Here is a 22,066-nt window from a genome sequence, read left to right as displayed (position 1 = left end):
CTCATTGTCATTTTTCGTTAATTAATAGTAGTGAAAACATAAACCCTTGGATTACTGGGTGCAATATGTATATGTATATATGCTTAATTTGTATGTGTGAAAATACAGTGTGCAAATCTTAGAATTTATGTGTGTTTACTGAACCTTCTAACCAATTAAAATAAAGAAGGCAAATAAAAATTTACATATATAATCAACAATTTGTATAATTCTTGCAACATTTTGCATTTTTGTGCAATTTATTGCTCACAGCCTGTTCATCTTAAACAAAAACATTTGCATGGGTTAGGTTAAAATGGTCTCAAATCCTCATGTAATGAATTTGATACACTTAGCATTAGAGGGTTGATTTTGGAGCCTTGCATGAGATTTTCATTCTTTTCTTCTTTTTTTTTTTTCCAAAACATGTCTCCTGATTACACTTAACTCCATTTCTTTCAGTGAGACTCATGTGAGTACAGGATTCCTAAAACAGAATAACAAGCTTGCAGGCTTTAGGTGTGTTTGCCCTGTGTGTTGTCCAGGCCCCTTGGTGAATACATCACATCACTGATGTGCCTCAGATGGATACATGAACTGGAAAACTCTGTCAACTTGCACATAATTTGGCCTCTAGAGTGGTCATAAAAAAAGGGAGATCCCTTGAGTGAACATGTGGTCAAGCTCATTAAACACAGCACAGATACTTTTGTAAACATTGCAACAAAAGTTACTTTATACCTGCAGAAAATAAGAATCCAGTTAATTTGGTACAGTTAAGATGATCTTAGATCTAGATCTAGGACGGATGATAAAGAAGCTTAATATAATGTATGCATAACATTTAGCTTCCTCTACAACACCGTTAATGTCTGGCCTATTCAGGAAAAAAAAAGAAAAAGCAGCAGTTACCAAGGAGAGAATCCAGTCGTTCATTCTATAAATAATCTCAGACCTCAGCAAGTGCACAGGCCTTTTTTCCTTCTCTGTTGTGTCTCAGAAGGAGCTGGTTTGTCAGGTAATGAATAAGCCTTGTGTGATCGCTATCCAAGTAACGAGTGGCCGTTCATGCCCAACCTAACCATGGGCTCACTGTTTAGCTGTGTTTTGCCAAGCATCGGGAAGTCTGTCTGCAAGCTAATTTATCTGACTCTGGGATGTAGTTTAAAAAGAGAAAAACAGATACATACCTTATAGAGCTACTTCTTGCGTAGACAGATGACCTAAAGACAGGGTTCATGTGTCGTTAGTTTAAAAATTACACGATCACTATATTAAATTAGAGCAAAGCAATAATTTTTAGAGCAACCATGTGATTTAGGCCACATGTCCCAATATAGAAAGGAGGCCTAGAAAAGCTACACTCAGAGGTTCTGTGAAAGAATGACCCTCCTGAAAATGCAAATTTAAAGCAGATCCTTCTCAAAGCCTGAGCAAACACTTGTCTTAGGTAGTTGATCCCATAAAAAATAAAAATTAAGCAGTGATTGTTTCTGTGAAGATGAAAGATGACACCCTCTACTTGCGCTAACACAGATTTGAAGTTTTTTTTGAGCAGCAGCCAAAAGTATAATTCATTAGACAGACCCTCTATAATGAGCCAACATAGACAAAGCACCCAATTTCCACTGTGTCCTCTTTCCCCTGGGAGCTGTGATCATAATGACAGTGCTGTTTGTTGCCTGGTTTCATGCTGAATCATGATCGCACAGCCACAGGCCCCCGTTCTTTCTTTTCTCACCTCTCTCCCATCGTTTTCTGGAACATTGATTATTTTTGCAGCTTGTGTCACTTGCATGAACAGTGTGATCTGTTTTATCTATTCATTTCATCAGCCTGTTACGAAGACAGCATGAGTTGACGAAGCTATTTTGTTGTTTTATTTTTCAGTGCCTTACGAGGGGACTTAGTTCGAAACTCTGGTAGCAGCTCTTGTAGATGCAGAGACAGTGAAGCTTGATGGTAAACAGCAAGGCAGCCTGTTTGCTGTAACCCTGTTAGACCCTAACCCTAAACCTAACCAGTGTGCTATCAGAATATGTAATGGAAAAAATAATAGTCGTTCTCCAAAGAGGCAATTACAGAACAAGAAAGTAATCAATCTAACTGACACTCATCAAAAACTATTTGTTGAACATCATAACAAACCAGAGTATACCCCCATGTGTGCCGTTGAAGAATAAACAGATAATCTCTTCTATCCATTTGCTTTATGTTTCCAACATCGATACGTGTGCTCTCCATTAGGCCTCTACACTGGCATGTATTCCACCCATTTGGCTCCAGCTGATGGAGCACTCAACAATCACTTCAGTGTCGAGTGGGCCTCTCAAGTATATTAGGTTATAATTTTTTCATGTACACTTGCATTTTTATGATAAGAGGCTATTATTGCTATTTGATGGGTTTTTGGTTTTGTAGCTAATGCATTTTAGCTCTTTCTCCCCTTTTTGCTGCCATTGCTAATGTGTATAGGACAATAAATGCTGTAGGTGCCATCAAAACTGGTTGATAATACTTAATAATATAATTATAATTGATTTATTTTTAATATGATTTAACAACCAGGCCATGTCATCATTAGACTATTGTAGTCAGTACATCCATAACTGCTCAAAATAATAGGTAATTCCCCCTCTCCCATCTCACTGTGGTTTGCACAAACCTCCTGCCTGTTATTAATGAGTTATTAATGAGTCTCATCAGAAAGAAATGTAATCCAAGCTTGAGAAAACAAGTAAGGGTGTTTGTAGTCTTTTTTTTCTGAGTTTATTAAATGCCAGTTTTATCATAATGCACAGTATAGCATCAACTGTCGCACACAATTAAGCAAAGCACAAAACCGTGACTTCATTCTTTGTTTACAACTCTTATTATAGTGAAAGGGATATAACTTGTAAGGACCTTAGAGTCTCCCCACAGCCTACTTTTCTAAACAACAACAGCAACAGTGCTGTAGCAGTTAATTTGATATTTAAATAATTTCTTGCAAAGTGACTATCCTCTGGTTCAGTGTTTAGTTCTGTCACAGGTGCTGGAACGTTTTTAGTTCAAGTCTGATCTTTTCACTAATAAAGCCACATTCAGTTGTTCCCTGATTTACAAGAGGTGACCACAGTAGGTAGCTCCACATGGTGGAATGTTTACGCCAAACTCACAGGTGCAAACTAAGAGGGATTTGTGTCTCTTCCTTTTCCTTTTTAGACAAAAGTGTCTAAAAACTTATCTATTGGTGGCTCTGATCTTTGTGGATTTTTGTCTTGAGTATTTTATTAGTTTCCCCCTTTATCTGTTCAAATTAGCAAAGTAAGTATTACATAATTATTGTGCACAAGGGTGTTTTTCGTACATAGATAACTGGTAATCTCTCAATCTACCCAAAACATGGCAAGAGGTAGCTTAGGAACAATCAAAAGACAATTAAATGTGCCCGATACATAATAAAAAGACGAATTGTTAAATTACATAATAGCAGTCTAGGACACTGAAAAGCCCAGTAGCCTTTGCTTTAGTTTTCTGCTGTTTTTTCTAGGAACTACGACGAAGAGCTAAACAAATTACGTCAGAGCCTAAGAGCCTAAGAGCCTACGTCAGTGCTTCTATTGGCCATGATGTATATGTTCTGGAAACTGATTGGCTGCCGTTGTGAGTTCAGAGGTTAGCTTATTTGGTAATGTTGTTATGTACCCAGCTGCTGAGATGTGTGTTATCTGTTCATTATTGTAACAGCTGTTGCTCTTTGAGACTTCTGTTACATAAAAGTAGTGCACGAATGTGCTATCGCTTGATCATTTGATTCGTTTTGCACTTTTACACATTTGTTTTGATCGGTGATAACTTCGACATGCTAATGCTAGTTGTATAGCTACGTAGCTTGGTGAGAAGTCTCCTAAATGTCATGTTGTATCGAAACCTGACCTTGTAGTAGCAGTGAGCTGGAAGGCGACTAGAATGGCTTCTGCCAGAGCTATGACATCAACCAGGCTTCTGTGTTTATTCAATACTACAGCAGCAGGCTCCATCAAAACATTAGCCAGGACAGGGTGCAGAGTGTGTCTTACAAGAAATATGAGCAGTTCACCTCCAAGGCTGCAAGGCTGCATGTCAGCATGGATCATTGATCAGTATGGCAGTAATGGTGTTCTGAAGTACACAGAAGAAATCACCGTTCCCACGATTAGTTCTGCCACTGAGGTGATGATTAAAGTCCATGCAGTGAGTCTCAACCCCCTTGATGTAGCTATGAGGGGTAAGTGCTGCTAACCGAAATTAATAATTAACAAAAAAAAAAACTAATAACTTACATCAATAAGCCAAGTCAATTCTCAATTTCAGGTGGCTATGGGGCTAAACTGCTGAAGTTAAGAAGAGATCCATTATCTGTGATGGACAGTGACAGTGAGTTTCCTCTCATTCTTGGTCGTGATTTGTCTGGTGTAGTAGTGGACTGTGGATCTGGGGTTACCCATTTTGCCCCGGGAGATGAGGTAGGTTCTGCACTGCACAATCATCTTTTAAAAGATGTACTGGAAGTTAGTGACAGTACAATGTCCTGTGGGGACTACTTTAGCAGAAATGCCTCAGCTGTTATTATAGCTGTATTCATTGCTGAGGTTATACTTTGCATCGATGTTAAAGTTGGTGTTTAGTGCACTTTATTGACATCCTCTTAAGGAATATTAGAAACACATCTAAATGCATTCTATTACAACAGCTACAAGCTTTCTCACATTGTTAGTGAAAATTTTACCATATTCTCATATTGTACTCTAGTGCCTCTTCTATTCATTTGGAATGCATTGAGTTGTACATGTGCCCTTAAAAAGCGACTTTGTAATATCAATCCACCAAATACTTTATTAGTTGCTATTTTGTTGTTAATGCCTGGTTGGAACCTATTTTGCCTTCAGAACTGCCTTCATTCTTTGTGGCATAAATTCAACAAGGTGATGGAAACATTTCTTGAAGATTTTGGTCCATATTGACTTGGACAGTTGTTGCAGATTTGTCAACTGCACATCCATGATGTGAATCTCCCGTTCCACCACGTCCCAAAAGCCCACTATTGGATTGTAGGGCATTTGAGAACACTTGTCCTTTTCAAGAAACCAGTTTGTGATGATGTGAGCTTTCTGACATGGTGTTATCCTGCTGGGAGGGATCAGCATGGTCAGCAACAGTACTCAGACTGGCTGTGATATTGAAATGATGCTCAGTTGGTACTAAGGGGTCCAAGTGTGCCAAGAAAATATCCCCCACACCATTATACCACCACCACCAGCCTGAACATTTGATACAAGGCATGATGCATACATGCATTTATCTTCTTTTCACCAAATTCTGACCCTACAACCTGATTGCCACAGTAGAAATCTAGACTCGTCTGACCAGGCAACGTTTTTCTGATCTAATGTCTAATCTTGAGGAGCCTGAAGAAATTGTAGCCTCAATTTAATTTTGTTAGCTGGCAACTGGTGTGGTCTTCCACTGCTGCTTTACCTGACTTGCATCAAGGTTCATTATATTGCACATTCAGAGATGCTCCTCTGAAATCCTTGGTTGTAACAATTGGTGACTTGAGTTACTTTTGCCTTCCTATCAGTTTTAACCAGTCTGGCCATTCTTTGACATCAATAGGGACTTTTTGACCAGAGAACTGATGCTCACTGAAAAATTTCTCTTTTTCAGTCAATTCTCTGTATACCCAAGAGATGGTTGAGTGGGGAAAATCCCAATAGATAATTTGTGTCTGAAATGCTTAGACCAGTTCATCTGGCATCAACAACCACGTCACATCCATTAAGTCCATTGAATTATCCTTTCCCTCCCCGTTCTGATGGGGAACTTCAGCAGGTTGTCTTGACCATGTCTATATGCATAAATGCACTGAGCTGCTGCCATGTGGCTGCCTGATTAGATATTTGCTTTAACAAGCAAATGATCTGGTGTACCTCGCAAAGTAGCCAGTAAGTGTCTATTAGTGATCAGTTGACAAACTGAAAAATAACTAGACAGGATGATCTTTTTAATATTTTCTCAGGTTCAAATGCAATTTGTGATTGAGTAGATGATTGTAAAAGAAAATGCATGAAGCAAGCAAAAAGCTTTGTTTGCTCTTGTAATACATTTATAATATATTATTCACATAATAATATAGTCACAATATTCATAGACAAATGGAAAAAGTACTGAGGGGTAAGGAGTCATAAGTCATAAAGACTGGGCACCCTGGTTTTAGCACACTCAAAAATCTTAAAGTGATAAATACCATATTAAAAATGCGGAGGCAAATTTGCTGATGTTACACAATTTTTCTAAAGTTAAATATGGTTATATTGCTTAGCCCACTTACATGCACCTCCATAGTTAAGTCATTCAGAGACATTTTCTTGTTGGAAAGATCAAGTGCTTTCCGCTTGGTCTCCCAGTCAGTGTGACTCATAATAATTTGAGACCTTCAACCCTGCTGTCTCCCACATATCTACATTACTGTCTTCCTGCAGAGAGAAATGCAATTATGCAAATCTGGCCTAAAGTGAATGTAATTAAATCACAGAACAATACACCAGTAAAATTTTCCACATGCACTATTCTAGTAATTGTGTTTCACCAGTATAAAAATATCTTTGGAAGCGTCTAATGATGAGAAAGGACAGGAGCAGTTGTGTGAGACCCTAATAGCTGATTAACCAGATTCAGAGACTGAGAGTAGGTGGTTAATTTAAGTTGTGTTCCGCATGTTAAATGTCATATTTGTCTTCAGGTGTGGGCTGCTGTTCCCCCATGGAAACAAGGCAGCCTGGCCGAATACGTGACTCTAACAGAGTATGAGGTGAGCAGAGTCTGTGCAGCAGTTGGATGGCGGCGCATTTTCAGAATTAACTGTGAATAATTTAACTAGTGTCTACACAAAGACTGACATTAAAGTAATTGTATTGTCAGTTTGTTTTTAAACTAATGGAAAAAGTTCATTGAGAACCCTTATTTAAACTGTAAAATACATTAAACAAAAGTTCGGAAGAAGCGAACCCTGTTTAGTAATCCTTCACTGTAAAATGTAATTAGGATTAAGTTTGTTTGTTAGCTGTAGCTGCCGTGGCAGCAATTAAAGGGACATACAAATTGCCCTGTGTTTTCTTGCTGCATTGAACTTCATTTATTCTCCGGCTCTGGCTGTCTGCCCTCACAGTAGCTGTGCTGATTAGACACAGCTTCAAAATTTGTAAATGTAAAATATTGTTTACAAGTGAATGCAATTCTAACATTGTTAACACCCTCTGTGTGGCTGATTTTTGCAGGTTTCCCATAAGCCAAAAGTACTGAGCCACATAGAGGCAGCATCCATTCCCTATGTAGCCAACACTTCTCTGTCTGCACTTGTCAATGGAGGTGGTCTTTGCAGAGACAGTTCTTCAAATAAAAGGCAAGAATCAGCCTGATCCAGAATAATTTTATGTTGAGCTCCTTTCACCCTGTTGCCATGTACGCTTATTAAAAAACACATTAAAAAAGTGTTAAGCTCCCGAATGCTATAAAAGATTTAATAATGTCTTTAGTTTGCGACTTGGAGAATTGAATATGCTCTTTCCTTGTTGAGAAATCAGTCCGGTCATGTTGACTCAGAATGTAACGATACCCGTTTCGACACTTTCATTTCATTTTAATTGGCAACAAGAGTTTTAAAATAACGCATTTAACCTGCAAACGTCAAAACATTTAACCTAACCCGAATTTTAATAGAACTTCCACTTTTCCTCTAACGTAATAGCTTCCAATCCTGCAAATCCCTTTGTACCCCCTGAGGCTTCCACTTCTTCTCGTAGCTTTGCATAAATGAGTCACACAGTAATTGAATGACCCTCTTGTTGCTGGGGTTTCTCCTTCTAGAGTTTTAATCACTGGAGGATCAGGAGGTGTTGGAACATTTGCTATTCAGGTAAGACAGAGTGTCTTCGTTTGGCTATGCCTGTATGTATATTTATGCCTTTTAAACCCTGACAAAGTAAGATCCCTTGCTGTGTGCATACTCCCTGTTTTTTATCCTGTATGTTTCACCAGCTGTTGAAGGCTTGGGGCGCCCACGTAACGGTCACCTGCTCTCAGAACGCCGTGGGTCTTGTTAGAGGGCTGGGAGCTGATGAGGTGCTGGACTACACAGCAGGAGATGTGGTTGAACAACTAGAAACGATGGAGAAGTAAGAGCTGCGGTGTTTGGACTGTATACATTGAAACCTGTGTGGTTACATTGTACTTTGTTTAAAGAAACACTGGAGCAAAATGTTGCTCACTGGTCCCAACGCTGGTGTTTACTGAAGTATCATTAGAGTCTGTGCCAATCCAGTGAACGTGTTAATTAAAAAGGACTCATCTAGATTTGCTAAATTTGGTGTGTTTCGCCCTTTAAAACCCAAATGTGGTAAACATATTCCTATCAGCTTGGCACACCTGTTCGCTGACTCTCTTTCTAGTTTCCATGGAAACCACAGCTTAAGGTCTGAGTGGATGATGGTTCAGTTATTTTCCTGTCCCTAAAACAAAATTGGTAGTCCTTGGGTTGGTTTCTTAGAATTCCAGCGAGGGGCTAAACCAGCACAGTGCATAGTGTACTGACATAGGATAATTTGTTTTGAAAAAGTTAATTTTGTTTTTTTTAACCACATTTCCAGCAAGATGTTTACAAGATTGTCTGTCTCTTTTTCCACCTCAAGATTTGACGTTATTTTTGACGGCGTGGGTGGGGACACAGAGGAGTGGGCGATGGGCCTGCTAAAGCCCTGGTCTGGTGCAAAATACGTCACACTGGTAACACCTTTGCTTCTCAACACCGACTCTATGGGCCTTTTGGATGGTACATTGAATGCTGGTTGCTCTCTGCAGAGCAAGGCCATTCAGGTAAACACCAGTAAAACTGACTTTTGATTCAAAGAAAAGTGGATGTACACAAAAAAAAACTTCCATTGCAGTTGTTTATTTTTATAACACGGACTGAGGTTTGTTTTTCTCATTAAGGCATTATTCTGGGTGTGGCCTGCCAGTGCTTCCAAATTGAAATGTCATACTTGATCCTCAGTTTCATGGAAAGAAGACATGGATATTTTTTTCCATTCAGTTAATTGAGATGTCATACTTGATCCTCAGTTTCATGGAAAGAAGACATGGATATTTTTTTCCATTCAGTTGATTATATGGATTGGAGCTGAGGTGACACAGGGAGGGGAAAAATCAAGTGATGACTTGACTGAGCGTCACAGTAAATTCCTGCGCTGCCTGTATTTTTTCTCATGTTTTTATGTACTGTGTGCAGGTGAAGAGGGAATAGCATTAACAGTTTGAGTCCCTGCATGCGTGTTAGGTTTGTGTTGTTGTGTTTCCCTAATAGCTGGTGTTCATGTCATGAAGATCATGGCCGAACAAACGAGGACAGGGTGGACAGGGTGCTCTAGGGACTGAGTGAACTTGTCCTGGGCAGGGTAGGCACTGGTGACAGCACAGCTGGCAGTGTTAGAATGGATGAGACAGTGTGTGTGTGCGTGCATGTGTTTGCTGCTGAACCAGCAGTATTTGGTGTTTGTTCAGATTGTGGCCAACCATTTCCCCCCCTCCCGGCAAATACCACTGTTTGTGTGTTTCTTGCCAAGCCTCCGAGGCCCTTTGTCCATGGGAGCAGCCAGCTGGTCACTTTGGCGAGGCTCTGCTGCATCAGTCACACCCTCGGTGCCCAACGCTGGACAGCTTGCCGTTTTTATCTGTGCAACTGAGCCCTCTAGTGTCAAACTAGAGCTGTCTGTTTTTTTTCCAAGCAAGTCAGGGTGGTTTTACCAGAGCAGTGTTACATAATAACACAATATTATCAAGTATAAAGCAGTGTTATGTTTTTGTTTTGTTGTTTTAAATGAATTATTACACCAGCGCTTCTGTCTTATTTACAATTTGTTTTTTTTATATTTTTATTTTTATTTAGACATTTCCATCTGGAGCACCTTTTACTGACCTTTTTTCATAGCTGGCAATCCTGGTCTTTTTCACATATAGCAGGAAAAATATTAGTGAAACAAACCATTAGTGGTTTCTCTGTTTAATTTAGATGCCCTAATAAACTAGTATGCCATCAACCAACGTATTTGGGCTCAGAATCCTGTATCTCTCAAAGAAACGTAGCTCAGATTCATGCGATATGTGATGGTCAGAGGTCCAGTTTGTGTCCGTGTGTGTAAAACTAAATGCTAGCTTTCAGGTTATGTATTATCTTTAATAAATGATAATTATATTACTAGATGTGAACAATAACACCACTAATATAATCCAATATTCCTGTTTGTGCTCATCTCATCATCAGTTAGTAATGACAGTGCGTCTAAAAATTCACAAAACCAAATCATTAGATAGTAATCTAAACATAAATGTTTAAATTATGTGCTTTAAAATTTTTAGTAACCTTCAGTAGTTTATTGAAAACTTATCAGGAAATTTGTGCTAATTAGTCCTTTCATACAAAATGTGGTTTCTTCCTCCTAAATCCTTATGGTGCTAATTACTGTAAGTCAGGGTAACTGCCATGTGTGTTTTAGTCAGCTTAGTTGTCTTTTTTGGTGTTCTGATCCAGATCTTAATTTTTTTTTAAATACTTTTTACATTTTCCTTGTCTTTTTTTTCCTAACAGATAACTCTGTGTGTTTATTCATGTGTATGAGATGCAGACAAGCCTGACTTCTAATTACTGCCTCCCGTTTGCTTTCTTCTTAGAATTTATTATCCAGTGGAGTCTTCTATAGGTGGGGATTTTATGCACCAGATGGACCTGCCCTGGATGAAGTCAGCAAGCTGGTAGATGCAGGGAAGGTACTATATGGCTTTATTATTCATAACATGCACACCTGCCTTTTAGGACCATTTGTACTGACAGAATTAGGGCGATGTCTAATTTGCAAATCCGTCACAGGCAGAGAGTTGAATTTATGCAGAGATGATCATGCAACTCACTGAATATTGAACATACCATGGATTCCCTATGAGTCTGTATCCGAGGCTCCCATGCGGCTTTGTGAGGGAGTCAGAATCACATTCCTGCTATTCTGGTTGGCTGGTTGGTGGTGTGCACGGTTGGCTGCTGGGCGATTGAGTCAGGCGCCATCAGACGGTGAATGGATTTTTAAACAGTGCTGAGCAGCCATTCGCAAAAGCGTGTGGGACCTCTGTCCTTTTGTGCTGGGGCTTACAGCAAGCAGCAAACTCAGGCAAGCGGCGGGAATCTATGGCCTCCGGTGCCCCCCCACCCCTCCTCACAAAACATACACGCACGATCTCTCTGCTCTCTCTGTCCTATTCGCAGTCAGAAGTGTGGATGGTTTCCAGTGACGCGACTGCCCTCCCCATTCATTGTTAAAGACAAGAGATGCTGACCACAATAACAAGCCTGGCTGCTTGTGTTCTGGGACTAGCACAGGATTGTCCAGCCTCATCACATTCTAAACCCCTCCCTCACGTTTTCACTCTTGCAACTATGAAAGCAGCGATGTTGTAGCATTAGGAGTTTGTGGTTATTTGCTAGACTAAACTTTTTTGATAATGGGTTTGATTATGGGATCACTGTAATTTGCAGTGCTTTGTGACTTGCAAAAAAGCCTCTTCACTAAGACGTGAAAGTGGAAATGGTTCCAGTGCTGTTAAGTTTGGACAGTTTCTCATTTTGTCTTATTTGCTGCTCTTAAAGCATGGTGCTTACCTCACGAGTCGGATTTGCATAAGCTGCCACATTCATGACAGACTGTCAATACTTATTCTGGTGTTTTGCTTTTTTTTTTGTTAGCGCCATTAAAACAAAAGCCGAAACTAATTTTCATAATCAATTGAACTCCTGCCTACATGTGTAAATCTGATTTTTTTTTAATTTTTTCCCATTTCTGCTGCTCTGTCACAGATCCTGCCTGTTGTGGAGGCCCAGTTCTCATTTACTCAGGTGCCTCAGGCTTTTCAGAAGCTGGAGAAGGGCCACGCCAGAGGGAAGACTGTAGTCAGGGTGGCTGAAGAGGACGACAGACAGACTGAAGAGCTGGTGCAGGACAGCAGCATGGAGACTGCAGAGTCAGTGCAAGAAACAGCCAAGCAAAGCTAAGTAGAGGAAAGCAGGTGCCTAGAGAGTTTCTGTTATGATCCTTCTCACCTCCCCTTCACCATCAGCAGAGTGAAAGGTAGTCTGTTTTGTAGCAGACTGCAGTCGTGACCTGCGCTTGTAATTAGAAGATACAGAAGTTGTATCTCTTGTTAACGCGCCTTCTGTACTGTACTTGAAGTTTTCACAAAGTTCTCGAGGTATGCTAATATTACCAGCTAAATGCTCCTCATGTCAACCATGCAGCTGGTTATGGTTACCAGACTTTTGGTAATTAGCTGGCCGGTACAACACGCAGTTGTATAAAAAAGCTTTTCTGTTACAAATGGGGAAGAAACTATTTGTTTTTCTTTTTTGGTTTAGTTACCCATCATTACCTTGTATGTGAAATTATGTGGACATCCTGTAAAGCTACATAATCTGAAAGGAATATATCAGTGTAACTTTCAGGGAACAACAAACACACATCTGAAATGTTTTGTTTTTACACTGTTGCATGTGCATTCCACTCAACTGTGCACTGTGTTCAGAAGTTCATTGACAAAAATAGTTTTATTATATTGAAAAGAAAAAAGTTCTGTGTTGAATAGTTTTGATTAAACAAAAATAAAAAACATGATATTTGTTTCCTTGTGTTGCATGCAGCTGGAAAAAAAGCAATATGTACTAAATAACAGCACAAATTATTTAAAAAAAAAATCCAAAAAAATGTTTTAACACTGTTTTAAGTTAATAAAAATAAGGCAGAAACAGATTTGTTCAATGGAGATACAGTTCAAAAAGTTTGGGGTCACCTAGAAAATGTCTTGTTTTTGAATGTACAACAATATTAATTTGTTCTGGTAAAACATTTACTTGATCAGATACCTTGTAAGTAACAATGGAAAGTGGAATCATAAATCACACAAAGGATTTTTTTATGGAATATTTGCATATGTGTAGGCTAATGTACAGTCAGGCTAAAAGGCCAGTTTTTGTCTCAAAATAGCCAAAAATAACTTTACACTAAATGAGTCAAACTTTCCTTTTCTTTCAGCAGAAATGAATCCTTAATTGCATCTTAAAACATTCGCAATCATTTAAATATTTTTTCTTTCAAAAGCAGGACTTTTCAAATTGACCCCAAACTGACAAAGGTGTAAGAATAACATGTTAAATATTTCAAGTCCTGAACGAACTGTTTGTATGTTTGTTACGTAGCAGTACATTCTACCAAAATCCTTAATGTCTCTCCAACTTGACGTCTTCATCTGCCTTCTCATGGTTCCCCTGCAGCAAAATGTTGAGAACCTCCAGCGGCGTACCTCGTTTGTGAGCACTGTGTGTCACTCCATTAGTGTGTCAGGGATCCAGTTCAGCAGACTTTGTTTTCATATAATCTCCACATCCCACCTCTGATGTAGTTTACTTGCATCAGGTGTGTTCAGAATCACTTGGTTTTTGTCATAAAGATGACCACCTGAAAGAAACAGATGTTTTTATTAAGTGGATTTTGTATACATATTTTAGCATTATTCTGGCACCTGGAAAGAGATTGTGTTGCATACTATTGTTTATTTAAGATGGATTAAAAATAGAATTAAAAATGTTTTGCATATATTTAATTTCAAATACAATAATGATAACTCCTACAATAGTGTTCAGTACTCCTTTTGCAGGGAATAATTCAGTCCACAAGGGGTCACTAATTGACAATGATGCAAACAAAGTGACTAGACATAAATCCCCAGTTTTATACTGGGAATATTTAAGAGCTTTAAGTGCTCGAATTAAGTAGGAAGGCACAATGTAAGTTCATTTGCCATTTAATAATAATTGTTGCATTTGCTCCGTAGTCCATATACAGGCAGCTTGTTGAATTTGACAAATTTCATAAGACTAACCATGAAATCTGAATGTTTAATGTATGGAAATCAAACTGAAACTTGTTATGTAACTCTGACATTTGAATCCTCTGTGGGAAGCTTGTCCCAGATGGTGCTGGTAGTACAAACTAACAAGGCTTTATATACAAATCATCTATCGGAACAATTTTACTGTTGGTGTTGTAACACTGGTGAGGCTTACCTTTGACTTCCAGGACTAGATCAGAGTTGAGGACATAGCGAATAAAGCCCTCCGGAGTGATGCTCCAGAGGTGGATTTGGTCATCTGGGTCTGGAGTGAGACCCACACGGCTTCCTGCAATTGTCACGCTACCACTGGGACTTAGGCAGCACTCCTCCAAGAGCTGGAAACATAGAGAGGAGTCAGTTAGAGATATTCAAATTACCAGCTGCTATTGTATTGTCACTGAAAAAAGGCAGAATGGTGAAAAAATTAATCGATAATATAATATATGATCAGATATAGTGCAGAAAACACCTCTGTTTGACCTGTCGTCACTTTTCTTTAACCTTGTTTTGATTCTCGTCTGAGATTTGACCTTAGGATCTAAGATCTTGATCTTGGTCTAAGGGCTGCTATTCATCAAGCTTTCCCTGACCTTTCTTTATCGATTAGTTGCGTAATGAAGGTACTGTTACCTTGCAGTGTAGGTGTCCATTCTGGTAGAACCAAATCTGCTCCAAACCATCCGTTTCTTCTGTTTCTTGTATCCGTAGCAGTTTGACATCATCTAAATCCCCGGTCACCGACATCATTAGCCCCGTCTGTCTGTTCCTTAAACGGAAGTGCACTTGCTTCTGCTCGGAAAACACATACAAATAGTTGGTGCTTCTTCTCAAAACAGGATTCACAGCAAGGGAATTTCAAATCGACTCGACGTAGCTCGTAACTATCACAACTAACAGTCAATCAAGATGGCACTAGTTGAAATGCACATGTGTGGTATCTAAAAGTGCAGCTGTGAGCATTACCACCATTGTGGTGTAGTAATCTAATACTAATTGCATAGCTTCATTGTATACCTGTATAAGAGGGCGGAGCGATCCAATTTTCTGCCAGTTGCTGTGTTTCCGCCAGTCGAGCACCTCTCCAGGCTTTAGCAAAATCTGAGCACCCCGATAGTTGATTCCCTCGTATAGCACCCACCTGATTTTTTTAAGACGAGACAAAAACATAATCAAGTCTCAGATATTCAACAGCAAAAATGAAAACAACACTTCCTTATCAGCTTTTATTGCTGTCTGGAGACTGACTGTCAGTCACCATGAGTGAAATTTGGCTTGAAAATGCCAGTCCTTGTTTTAATATATTTCAATATCCTCCTTCCTCGTGTGATAGGATATTACAGGATGCTCAAGAGAGCACAGAGACAGGCAGACATAAACAAACATCATTTTTCTCTACCTGTTTTTTTATTTTATTTTATTTTAATAGCACAAACTAGAAAGCAAGCCTTTGATGCTGGTAGATCATTGTTTTATCTTAAAAAAATAGCTGAATTCTGAATCCTGGCTTCCATTCAATGCCTAGCAAAAGATAATAACACTGCTGAGCTTTATAACAGTCCAATTTTGCTTTGAGGTTAGATGTTGCTTTTCACTCGTTGCTTAATGGCTCATCTCTTCTGCAGCAAGAATGTGCCAGTCCAGAGGCAGCTCTGCCTCACTGCGAGCCCTTTATTTCCTCAGTGTTGGCTCACACCTACAGTCTAAATCTTGCACATCAGCAGCAGGTTTCCACCATCGATCCATCTGTCAGTACTGCCATTCTGCAATATTAGATGTGCTGACCCTGCACTGCATTCAATATTTCTGAATCTACAAAATGCCATCTTGGAGTCTATATGGTAGGTCCAAACTAATTCTTTAACTACAGAGGAATCTTAAAAAAAAAAAATCATCTTAGTTATACCAACAGACATCAAATAAGTACAGGTTGCACAGATAACTATGGAAATGGCACCAGAAAGTTCTGTTGACTAAAGAGATAATAGCGTCTGAATTTGAAATAAAACCAAATGGGATTAAGAGGTGGCACTGCTGAGTAACAACAGGCCACTGTTGTGTGAGTGAAAAGTAAAGAATTTTATTTAGTGTCACGCTTAGCGTTAAAGAAATATTTGGGAGCAGAGGAGAATGAACCTGTTAAACACAAACCACAGGGTATCCTTAGTAACGGCTTAGTAACGGCTGGATAACCACACGGGTTTGAAAAGCACTCACAGGCCTCCTTCCACCAGCACAGACTGGACTCTGCCACATCCTCCGGCCAGCTGGAGGTTGACTGATCCGTCCGTTAGGACCACCCTCTTCCCACGCAGACCACATCGCTCAAAAAGAGTGATGGATGGAAGTGAGAACTCCTGCCAAGAGTGAGAGAAAGGACAAGTGCATTAACAAGCGCTGAAAGCTCCAGGTCATACAGGTTGACATTAAGGTTATTTTGAAGTTACCCTGGAAACAGGCCACACACACACCTTTGTGCTCCCTGGCATTTTCACTCCCTGTTTACTGTAAAAGACAGGCTGCCTTCTAAATGGACACTAATGTCATGGGTCAACGCATTTAATACTGGATGGTGATGATGTTGATGACAGGGAAAGAAATAAGCAGAAATGTGTGAATTTTTGCCTTCTGATACAAAATCACCATTATTAACAGTTATATTTTTTTTATTTTAACACTTAGCAGTTTCAGTTTTGGGATGATTCATCCATTGTTTTTTGACAAGATGTCACAAAAGTGTTAGTTTTTGGAAAAAAATCAAAGAAAAAGATGGAGATGCGGTTTAATAAAAAAATCAAAAGAATACCAAAATTGAACAGAATTTGGGATAATTGGAAAAAAAAAACATATGCCACATGACAGAGATGTGTACTTTGCACATATGCTCAAGTACGAGTCATTTATCATTAAAGGGTGAACCCAAAACTCCAAAAGGATGTCCAAGTGGTGTCCAACTTTAGTGCAACTGTGCAGATTACAGGCACTATTCATGCACCCTTCAGACAGACTCTCAACAAGCTTGAAAAACTACAATAGCAATGGATATTTGTCTGTGATGCCTTCAGCTGTCAATTACAAATTAGTTTTTGTAGCTTTGCAAGACCTAAATACTGATGAGAGCTAATTTAATGCTTAATCTCCTCCTTAAAGAGTGTTGCAGTTCAAAAATGTATTTAATTCTACAAAACTTAATGTCTGCATCCCAGGGTTTAATGACCAAAAATAACATGTTTCAGTTTTAGGCTGGCAATCTGTAAAAAGGGAGTGAGTGTTAATTTGTTAGAAGAATTAAATTATAGACTTACAAAGCCAACAGTTTGTAGTGACAGGATGGAGGAGCTTGTACTGACACAGCCCATTGATCTCAGATCTGGGTAGTTTCCCACTTCTAACACATACATCCTGCAAGTGAAGTCTTGGCCCTCAAAAGCTATCCAGCTGCAAGAATACATAAATACAATTACACAAATATACTGACACACACACATGAAGAACAAAGGCACAAAAAATGTGCCCATATTCTGCACTGAATAAGATAGATGATCACTGTGTAAACCTACCTGCACTAAAAAGATTTTCAATTTTAATACTATTGAAGCTTGAAGGTGAACAAGAGTTTTTACTGAGCTACTGAATTCTTACTTATTAATGGGCCAAAGCAAAATAGTATATTAATATTAATGATGCATTTTATATTATGTAATGCAGGCAGTGTATCGCTAGCTACTGCCATATGGCATTTTTTTTCTGTTTAGAAAGTGTAACAGTGACAGCCTGAAGCGGACTGTAAATCACAGAAATTGCTTTTTAATGTGACCGATACGCAGTTACAATTGTAGCAGATCACCTTGGGACATCTATCTCTAAAATCTGCTATTGAAAGGCTGTTGCAAAGTGTCTTTAGTCCCAAAGATTCACCTTACAGCCCCGCACTGTGACAGTTTCTTCACAATGTACAGTATTACTCACCTGCCAGCTAGAACCTTGCAGGAGGCCACAGAGAAACCATCCTGCAGGGAGGCCACACTGTCCTCCAGAGTGAGGACAGAGCCCTTAAAACCTGGATCAGAGAAAAGCTGCACCTGAGGCACACACAGCAAGAAAACAAGACTGAGTCATCCACTCTGAGCTCCTCACCTCCTCGTCACATAATAATTGCAATAACGCTGCAAGATTAGATGTGCTTTTTTTTCTTCCTTTTTAAATGCCTACCTTAAATTTGGATGTGTTCTCAAAATCATCCTGAAATGAAAATGAAAAAAAAAAAAACGATTATTGAGACTGATTCACATGCACTGAACCACAAAAGAGAGTGGCGCTGATAGGAAAGGAGAGATGCAACATTGTGGGTGGTATTGCTTTAACTTGTGTGTGTGGGTGTGTTGTGTGTGTGTGTGTGATATGCCCTCCCTCCACTCCGTTTTCCTGGTTTTACCTTTCCTCATGTCTCATTGCCTGTGTTTTTTTTTTGTTTTTTTAATCTCTGTGTAGTCTGTGTGTGTGTCTGCCTGGGCATTGCACTCCATTCCTGCCCCTTTAATCAACTCACCTCATCCACTAATCAAGCTCCTGTAGCATTCTTTGGCTCGCTTTGAATCGTTCATTCCCTTATGTGAGCCTAACACTACTCCCACTTCTGATTTAGTTTGTTACTCATGTTATCTGACCCTTTGAAGCAACTCTTTGTTTCCGTGTGCATCCTCATCAGCCAGCCTGGCTCTCGCTCACTCTGCCTCCAGCAGCCTGGCTTGCTTGTCCTGCTCTCATAACAGGCAGCACACAGCAGCCAACAAATCCATCTAACAGAGAAACTCGACCGATTCTTTGCACAGTTTGACAAATAATAATCAAATCAAACTCCAGCCGGTCACAAACCGATAGCAGACTGGAAGGCATTCACAAGGTGCAGCAGACACTCTTCAGCACTTCTGCATAAAAAAAGAAAAAAGCTGCGTCCAATGATGTGCAGGGCTGTGCTGACAAACTGTCAGAGGTACTGACACACATTTCGAACCTCCCTTAAAACCACCATTGGGCTTATTCCCAGAAAACTTTACTGTAACTCGTTTGAACAACCACTAGTCAGTTGATCTAACCTCTGTCATCTCAAAAGCCTTTGAAGGACTGATACTCACATCAAAGACTCCATCGTTGCTGATCTAAACCACTATTGCCTACCGGGCAATGATGATGCCATCTCTGTGGCTCTCAATACAGCCTTTTATCACCTTGACAAATACGGCACTTCTCTGTTGACTCCAGCTCTACATTTATCACATCCTTGACAAGCTGGTGGACAAACTCAATGCAGTAATCCGACTGCATATGCAAGTGGATACTGTTTTTTTTTCCCTCCCTCAAACTGTTAAAGGGTGCGTACTGAGCCCTTTTATGCACTTTTCACTCATGCAAACCCATCCACAACTCTAATTCCATCGTTAAGCTTGTAGATGATAATGATGACAATGAGACTGCATATGAGGTTCAGAAGCTAAGTGCCAAATCTGGCCTTAAACACCGCAAACACCATGGAGATTATGTTTCAGGATGAGACAGCCAGACATACACTTGTATACATCAAAACAAAGGCTATGGAGAGAGCTCCCAGCTTCAATGTAATGGCAGTTACCATCACAGAGGACTTTTCCAAGGCTGGCAGTTGTGAGTAAACCATAAATGCATCTTTATTTCCTAAATGTAAGGATGTAAGTCACCTTCCCAAAAGGCTGCTTGTATACTTGGACAGATGAATATAGAGAGTACCCTCACAAACTGGGTGACAGCTTGGTAAGGCAGCTGTGACTAAGCCGACATAATGTCCTTCCACTGTGTTGCAAAAAGGGTACAAAACATTGTGGGCACAAAGGTGCCATCTTTAGAGCATCTCTACATCACTCCCTGTGTGAAGAAACCCAAGCAAATCATCACAGACACTGCACACCATGGACACAATTCATTCAATCTCCTACCTGCGGCAGGCGCATTAAAGCTATCCATGCATGCGCAAACACACTGAGCTCTGACACTGTTGACCTCAGTCTGACAGTAAGTTATGTAAAGTGTTAACATGAAATATTTTATACTCGATTTTTGCCTTGTGTATATCAAATATTTTCTGTGTAGTGCTGTCCTGTTGCAGACACACTTGCACCCTTGTTAACTGCCCTTTTATAACAATGATAATCCAATATTTTGCTATTTCTTGTGAGGTTGCTATAACTAGTTTTGTTGTACTTGCATAATATCAATACCCTGGTTACTTGGCAGCAAGTTTCAGTAAACTGTGTTTTACTGCTATACTAACTTCCCTGTAAGTCTAGCTTCTGAGTCCGTTTTACATTTAAACTCCACAGGAATGGTTTACACAAATATCTGAGACAGACCATCTTCACTTTAAAGCTGAAGCCAAATGATTAATTTTTAATGACTGGCCTACTCTAATTGGGACCGATCATTACAGCATTTTACCGAGTCTTGTCTTGTGTATGCCTCTTTGTCATCATCCAGTTTGTAACCAAAGCAACTTCACGATGAGTCACTTTTGTGATCTAAGATATTTTTGCTTTCAGTCTAATGACAAGAATTTTCCTCTCTCACGCTGGGTAAGTAATTTTATTCACATTTCTGCTCTGCTTCATGCTCCTAGAGTTAATCCACTGTAAAGCCTGGTATCTGTCGCGTGTTATCCCTGACGTTCATTTTCCTTTTTTAAGGATTCCATCTTAAATTTTGATTTATTCTGCAAGTGTAAAAGTTGCTGGTTACAAGCAGAGAAACCACATGGTGAGTCACCCTACTACCTCAAGAGGAAGTGAAAATTCACCGGCAGTTGCGCAATTATTCATCGTGCAAAGCTGATCGAGCTAATCGTGCAGGTCAAGCAAACACACTGGCTGCTGCATTGATTAAATGTAAAATATCACAGTCGCCAGACCATCTGTCTAATAACCAGACAATGTTTCCACCCTGTGAGTCACCACTCTTACCAGCATGACAGGCATTGTTGAGCCAACTCTGTGCTGCAGTGCCCCCCAGTCCTCTGGGCTTCCATACAGGCCTTTTTCCAGGACATAAGGCTCGCCACAAAAGCCTGGCTCTTCAAACACAACCCAGCTGAGAACAAAAACAAAAGAGGAGCACCCTTTACTTTTGACATGACATTCTTTTTTCATTTTCATTTCATTTTAATTGGTAAAGAAACAGAGTGTTTGATGTGCCCTGGCTGAAACCCACAAGAATTCAGGCACAGTTGTGCTCATTCAGCAACAACTTGCGGTCAAAATCCAATACCTTCCCACATGATAGCATCTCAGCAGCTACTCTGTTAAAAAATGTGGCATGTCACGAGTGGCTGTGGGAGTGGGTGTTGCATTTGCAGAACTGTGTGTCCTAACGTGCAAGACTGAAAAACTGACAGTTCTCTCCCAGCAAAACAAACGGAACGCAAATGAGCCAATCAAACAGCAGAAGAACATGGGCGAGGCCGCGCAGACTAATAACAGACTAGCAGCGCAGCAAGAATAACCTTTCAATGTCATGAGAGTCTTTTCTCATAAAGAAGGACGTTATGTTCCACTCCACATTATTAACCATTTTCTTCCTCTCCCTTGGGTAGAAGCAATCAGGAAAGCATGCCCTGCACTTCATTATTCTCGTTTGCTTCCTGTTTGTTTACTTCTGCATTTTTTTTTCTAGCTGATCATACCATAAAGAGAGGTTGAAAGTCAAGCAGTGATGGAACACTGCCACTGCTCATTCCTACAGCATGTGGTTAAAAAAAAAAAAAGATGGTGATAAAAATACCTCAAGAGAATAAAGAATTTCCAAATATAAACAGAATTCCTTGTTAACTAAGTTTAAGGATCTGAGTCTGCCTCCTCCACACTCTCCAAGAAGTTACAGAGTTGTTTCTCACTGCAAAGAGTCTGAGATAGTCCTAAGGTCAGGAACATATGTGAGGCAGACTAACCATTAGTGAACGAGGTAATCTGTCTCGACCTGTCAGCAAAGGTGCGGCAGTCATGCCGCCACGCTCCTGAGAAGCAACGAAGGGTAATAAACCAAACAAGACTTCACAGGAACTGTA

General features: G+C 39.8%; 2 protein-coding genes across 3 annotated transcripts in view; one reads left to right on the top strand and one right to left on the bottom strand.

The window, feature by feature from the left end:
- Positions 1-3,598: 3,598 nt before the first annotated feature.
- LOC116324195 (reticulon-4-interacting protein 1 homolog, mitochondrial-like) lies at positions 3,599-12,704 on the top strand. Its single transcript, XM_031744768.2, has 9 exons — positions 3,599-4,228; positions 4,315-4,466; positions 6,743-6,811; positions 7,278-7,402; positions 7,867-7,915; positions 8,038-8,174; positions 8,688-8,871; positions 10,723-10,818; positions 11,897-12,704. Exons 1-9 carry the CDS (start codon positions 3,931-3,933, stop codon positions 12,089-12,091), a joined length of 1,305 nt encoding a protein of 434 aa, XP_031600628.1. The 5' UTR covers positions 3,599-3,930; the 3' UTR covers positions 12,092-12,704.
- A 137-nt stretch (positions 12,705-12,841) lies between these two features.
- Positions 12,842-22,066, bottom strand: part of LOC116324159 (beta/gamma crystallin domain-containing protein 1-like) — a 28,950-nt gene continuing 19,725 nt past the window's right edge. For both annotated transcript variants that reach the window (XM_039598621.1, XM_039598620.1), the window contains 9 exons: positions 20,967-21,093; positions 18,193-18,222; positions 17,950-18,062; positions 17,286-17,418; positions 16,198-16,337; positions 14,998-15,121; positions 14,614-14,772; positions 14,156-14,318; positions 12,842-13,547 (listed from right to left, as the gene is read on the bottom strand). In XM_039598621.1, the coding sequence (XP_039454555.1) occupies positions 13,459-13,547; positions 14,156-14,318; positions 14,614-14,772; positions 14,998-15,121; positions 16,198-16,337; positions 17,286-17,418; positions 17,950-18,062; positions 18,193-18,222; positions 20,967-21,093 (1,078 nt within the window). In that variant the 3' untranslated portion in view covers positions 12,842-13,458. The remainder of the gene's footprint in view (positions 13,548-14,155; positions 14,319-14,613; positions 14,773-14,997; positions 15,122-16,197; positions 16,338-17,285; positions 17,419-17,949; positions 18,063-18,192; positions 18,223-20,966; positions 21,094-22,066) is intronic.

Source organism: Oreochromis aureus, linkage group 15 (genome assembly GCF_013358895.1).
Source record: "Oreochromis aureus strain Israel breed Guangdong linkage group 15, ZZ_aureus, whole genome shotgun sequence".
In the NCBI taxonomy this organism is placed as follows: domain Eukaryota; kingdom Metazoa; phylum Chordata; class Actinopteri; order Cichliformes; family Cichlidae; genus Oreochromis; species Oreochromis aureus.
Note: the sequence above shows the minus strand (reverse complement) of the source record. Positions and strands in the feature narration are given on the sequence as shown.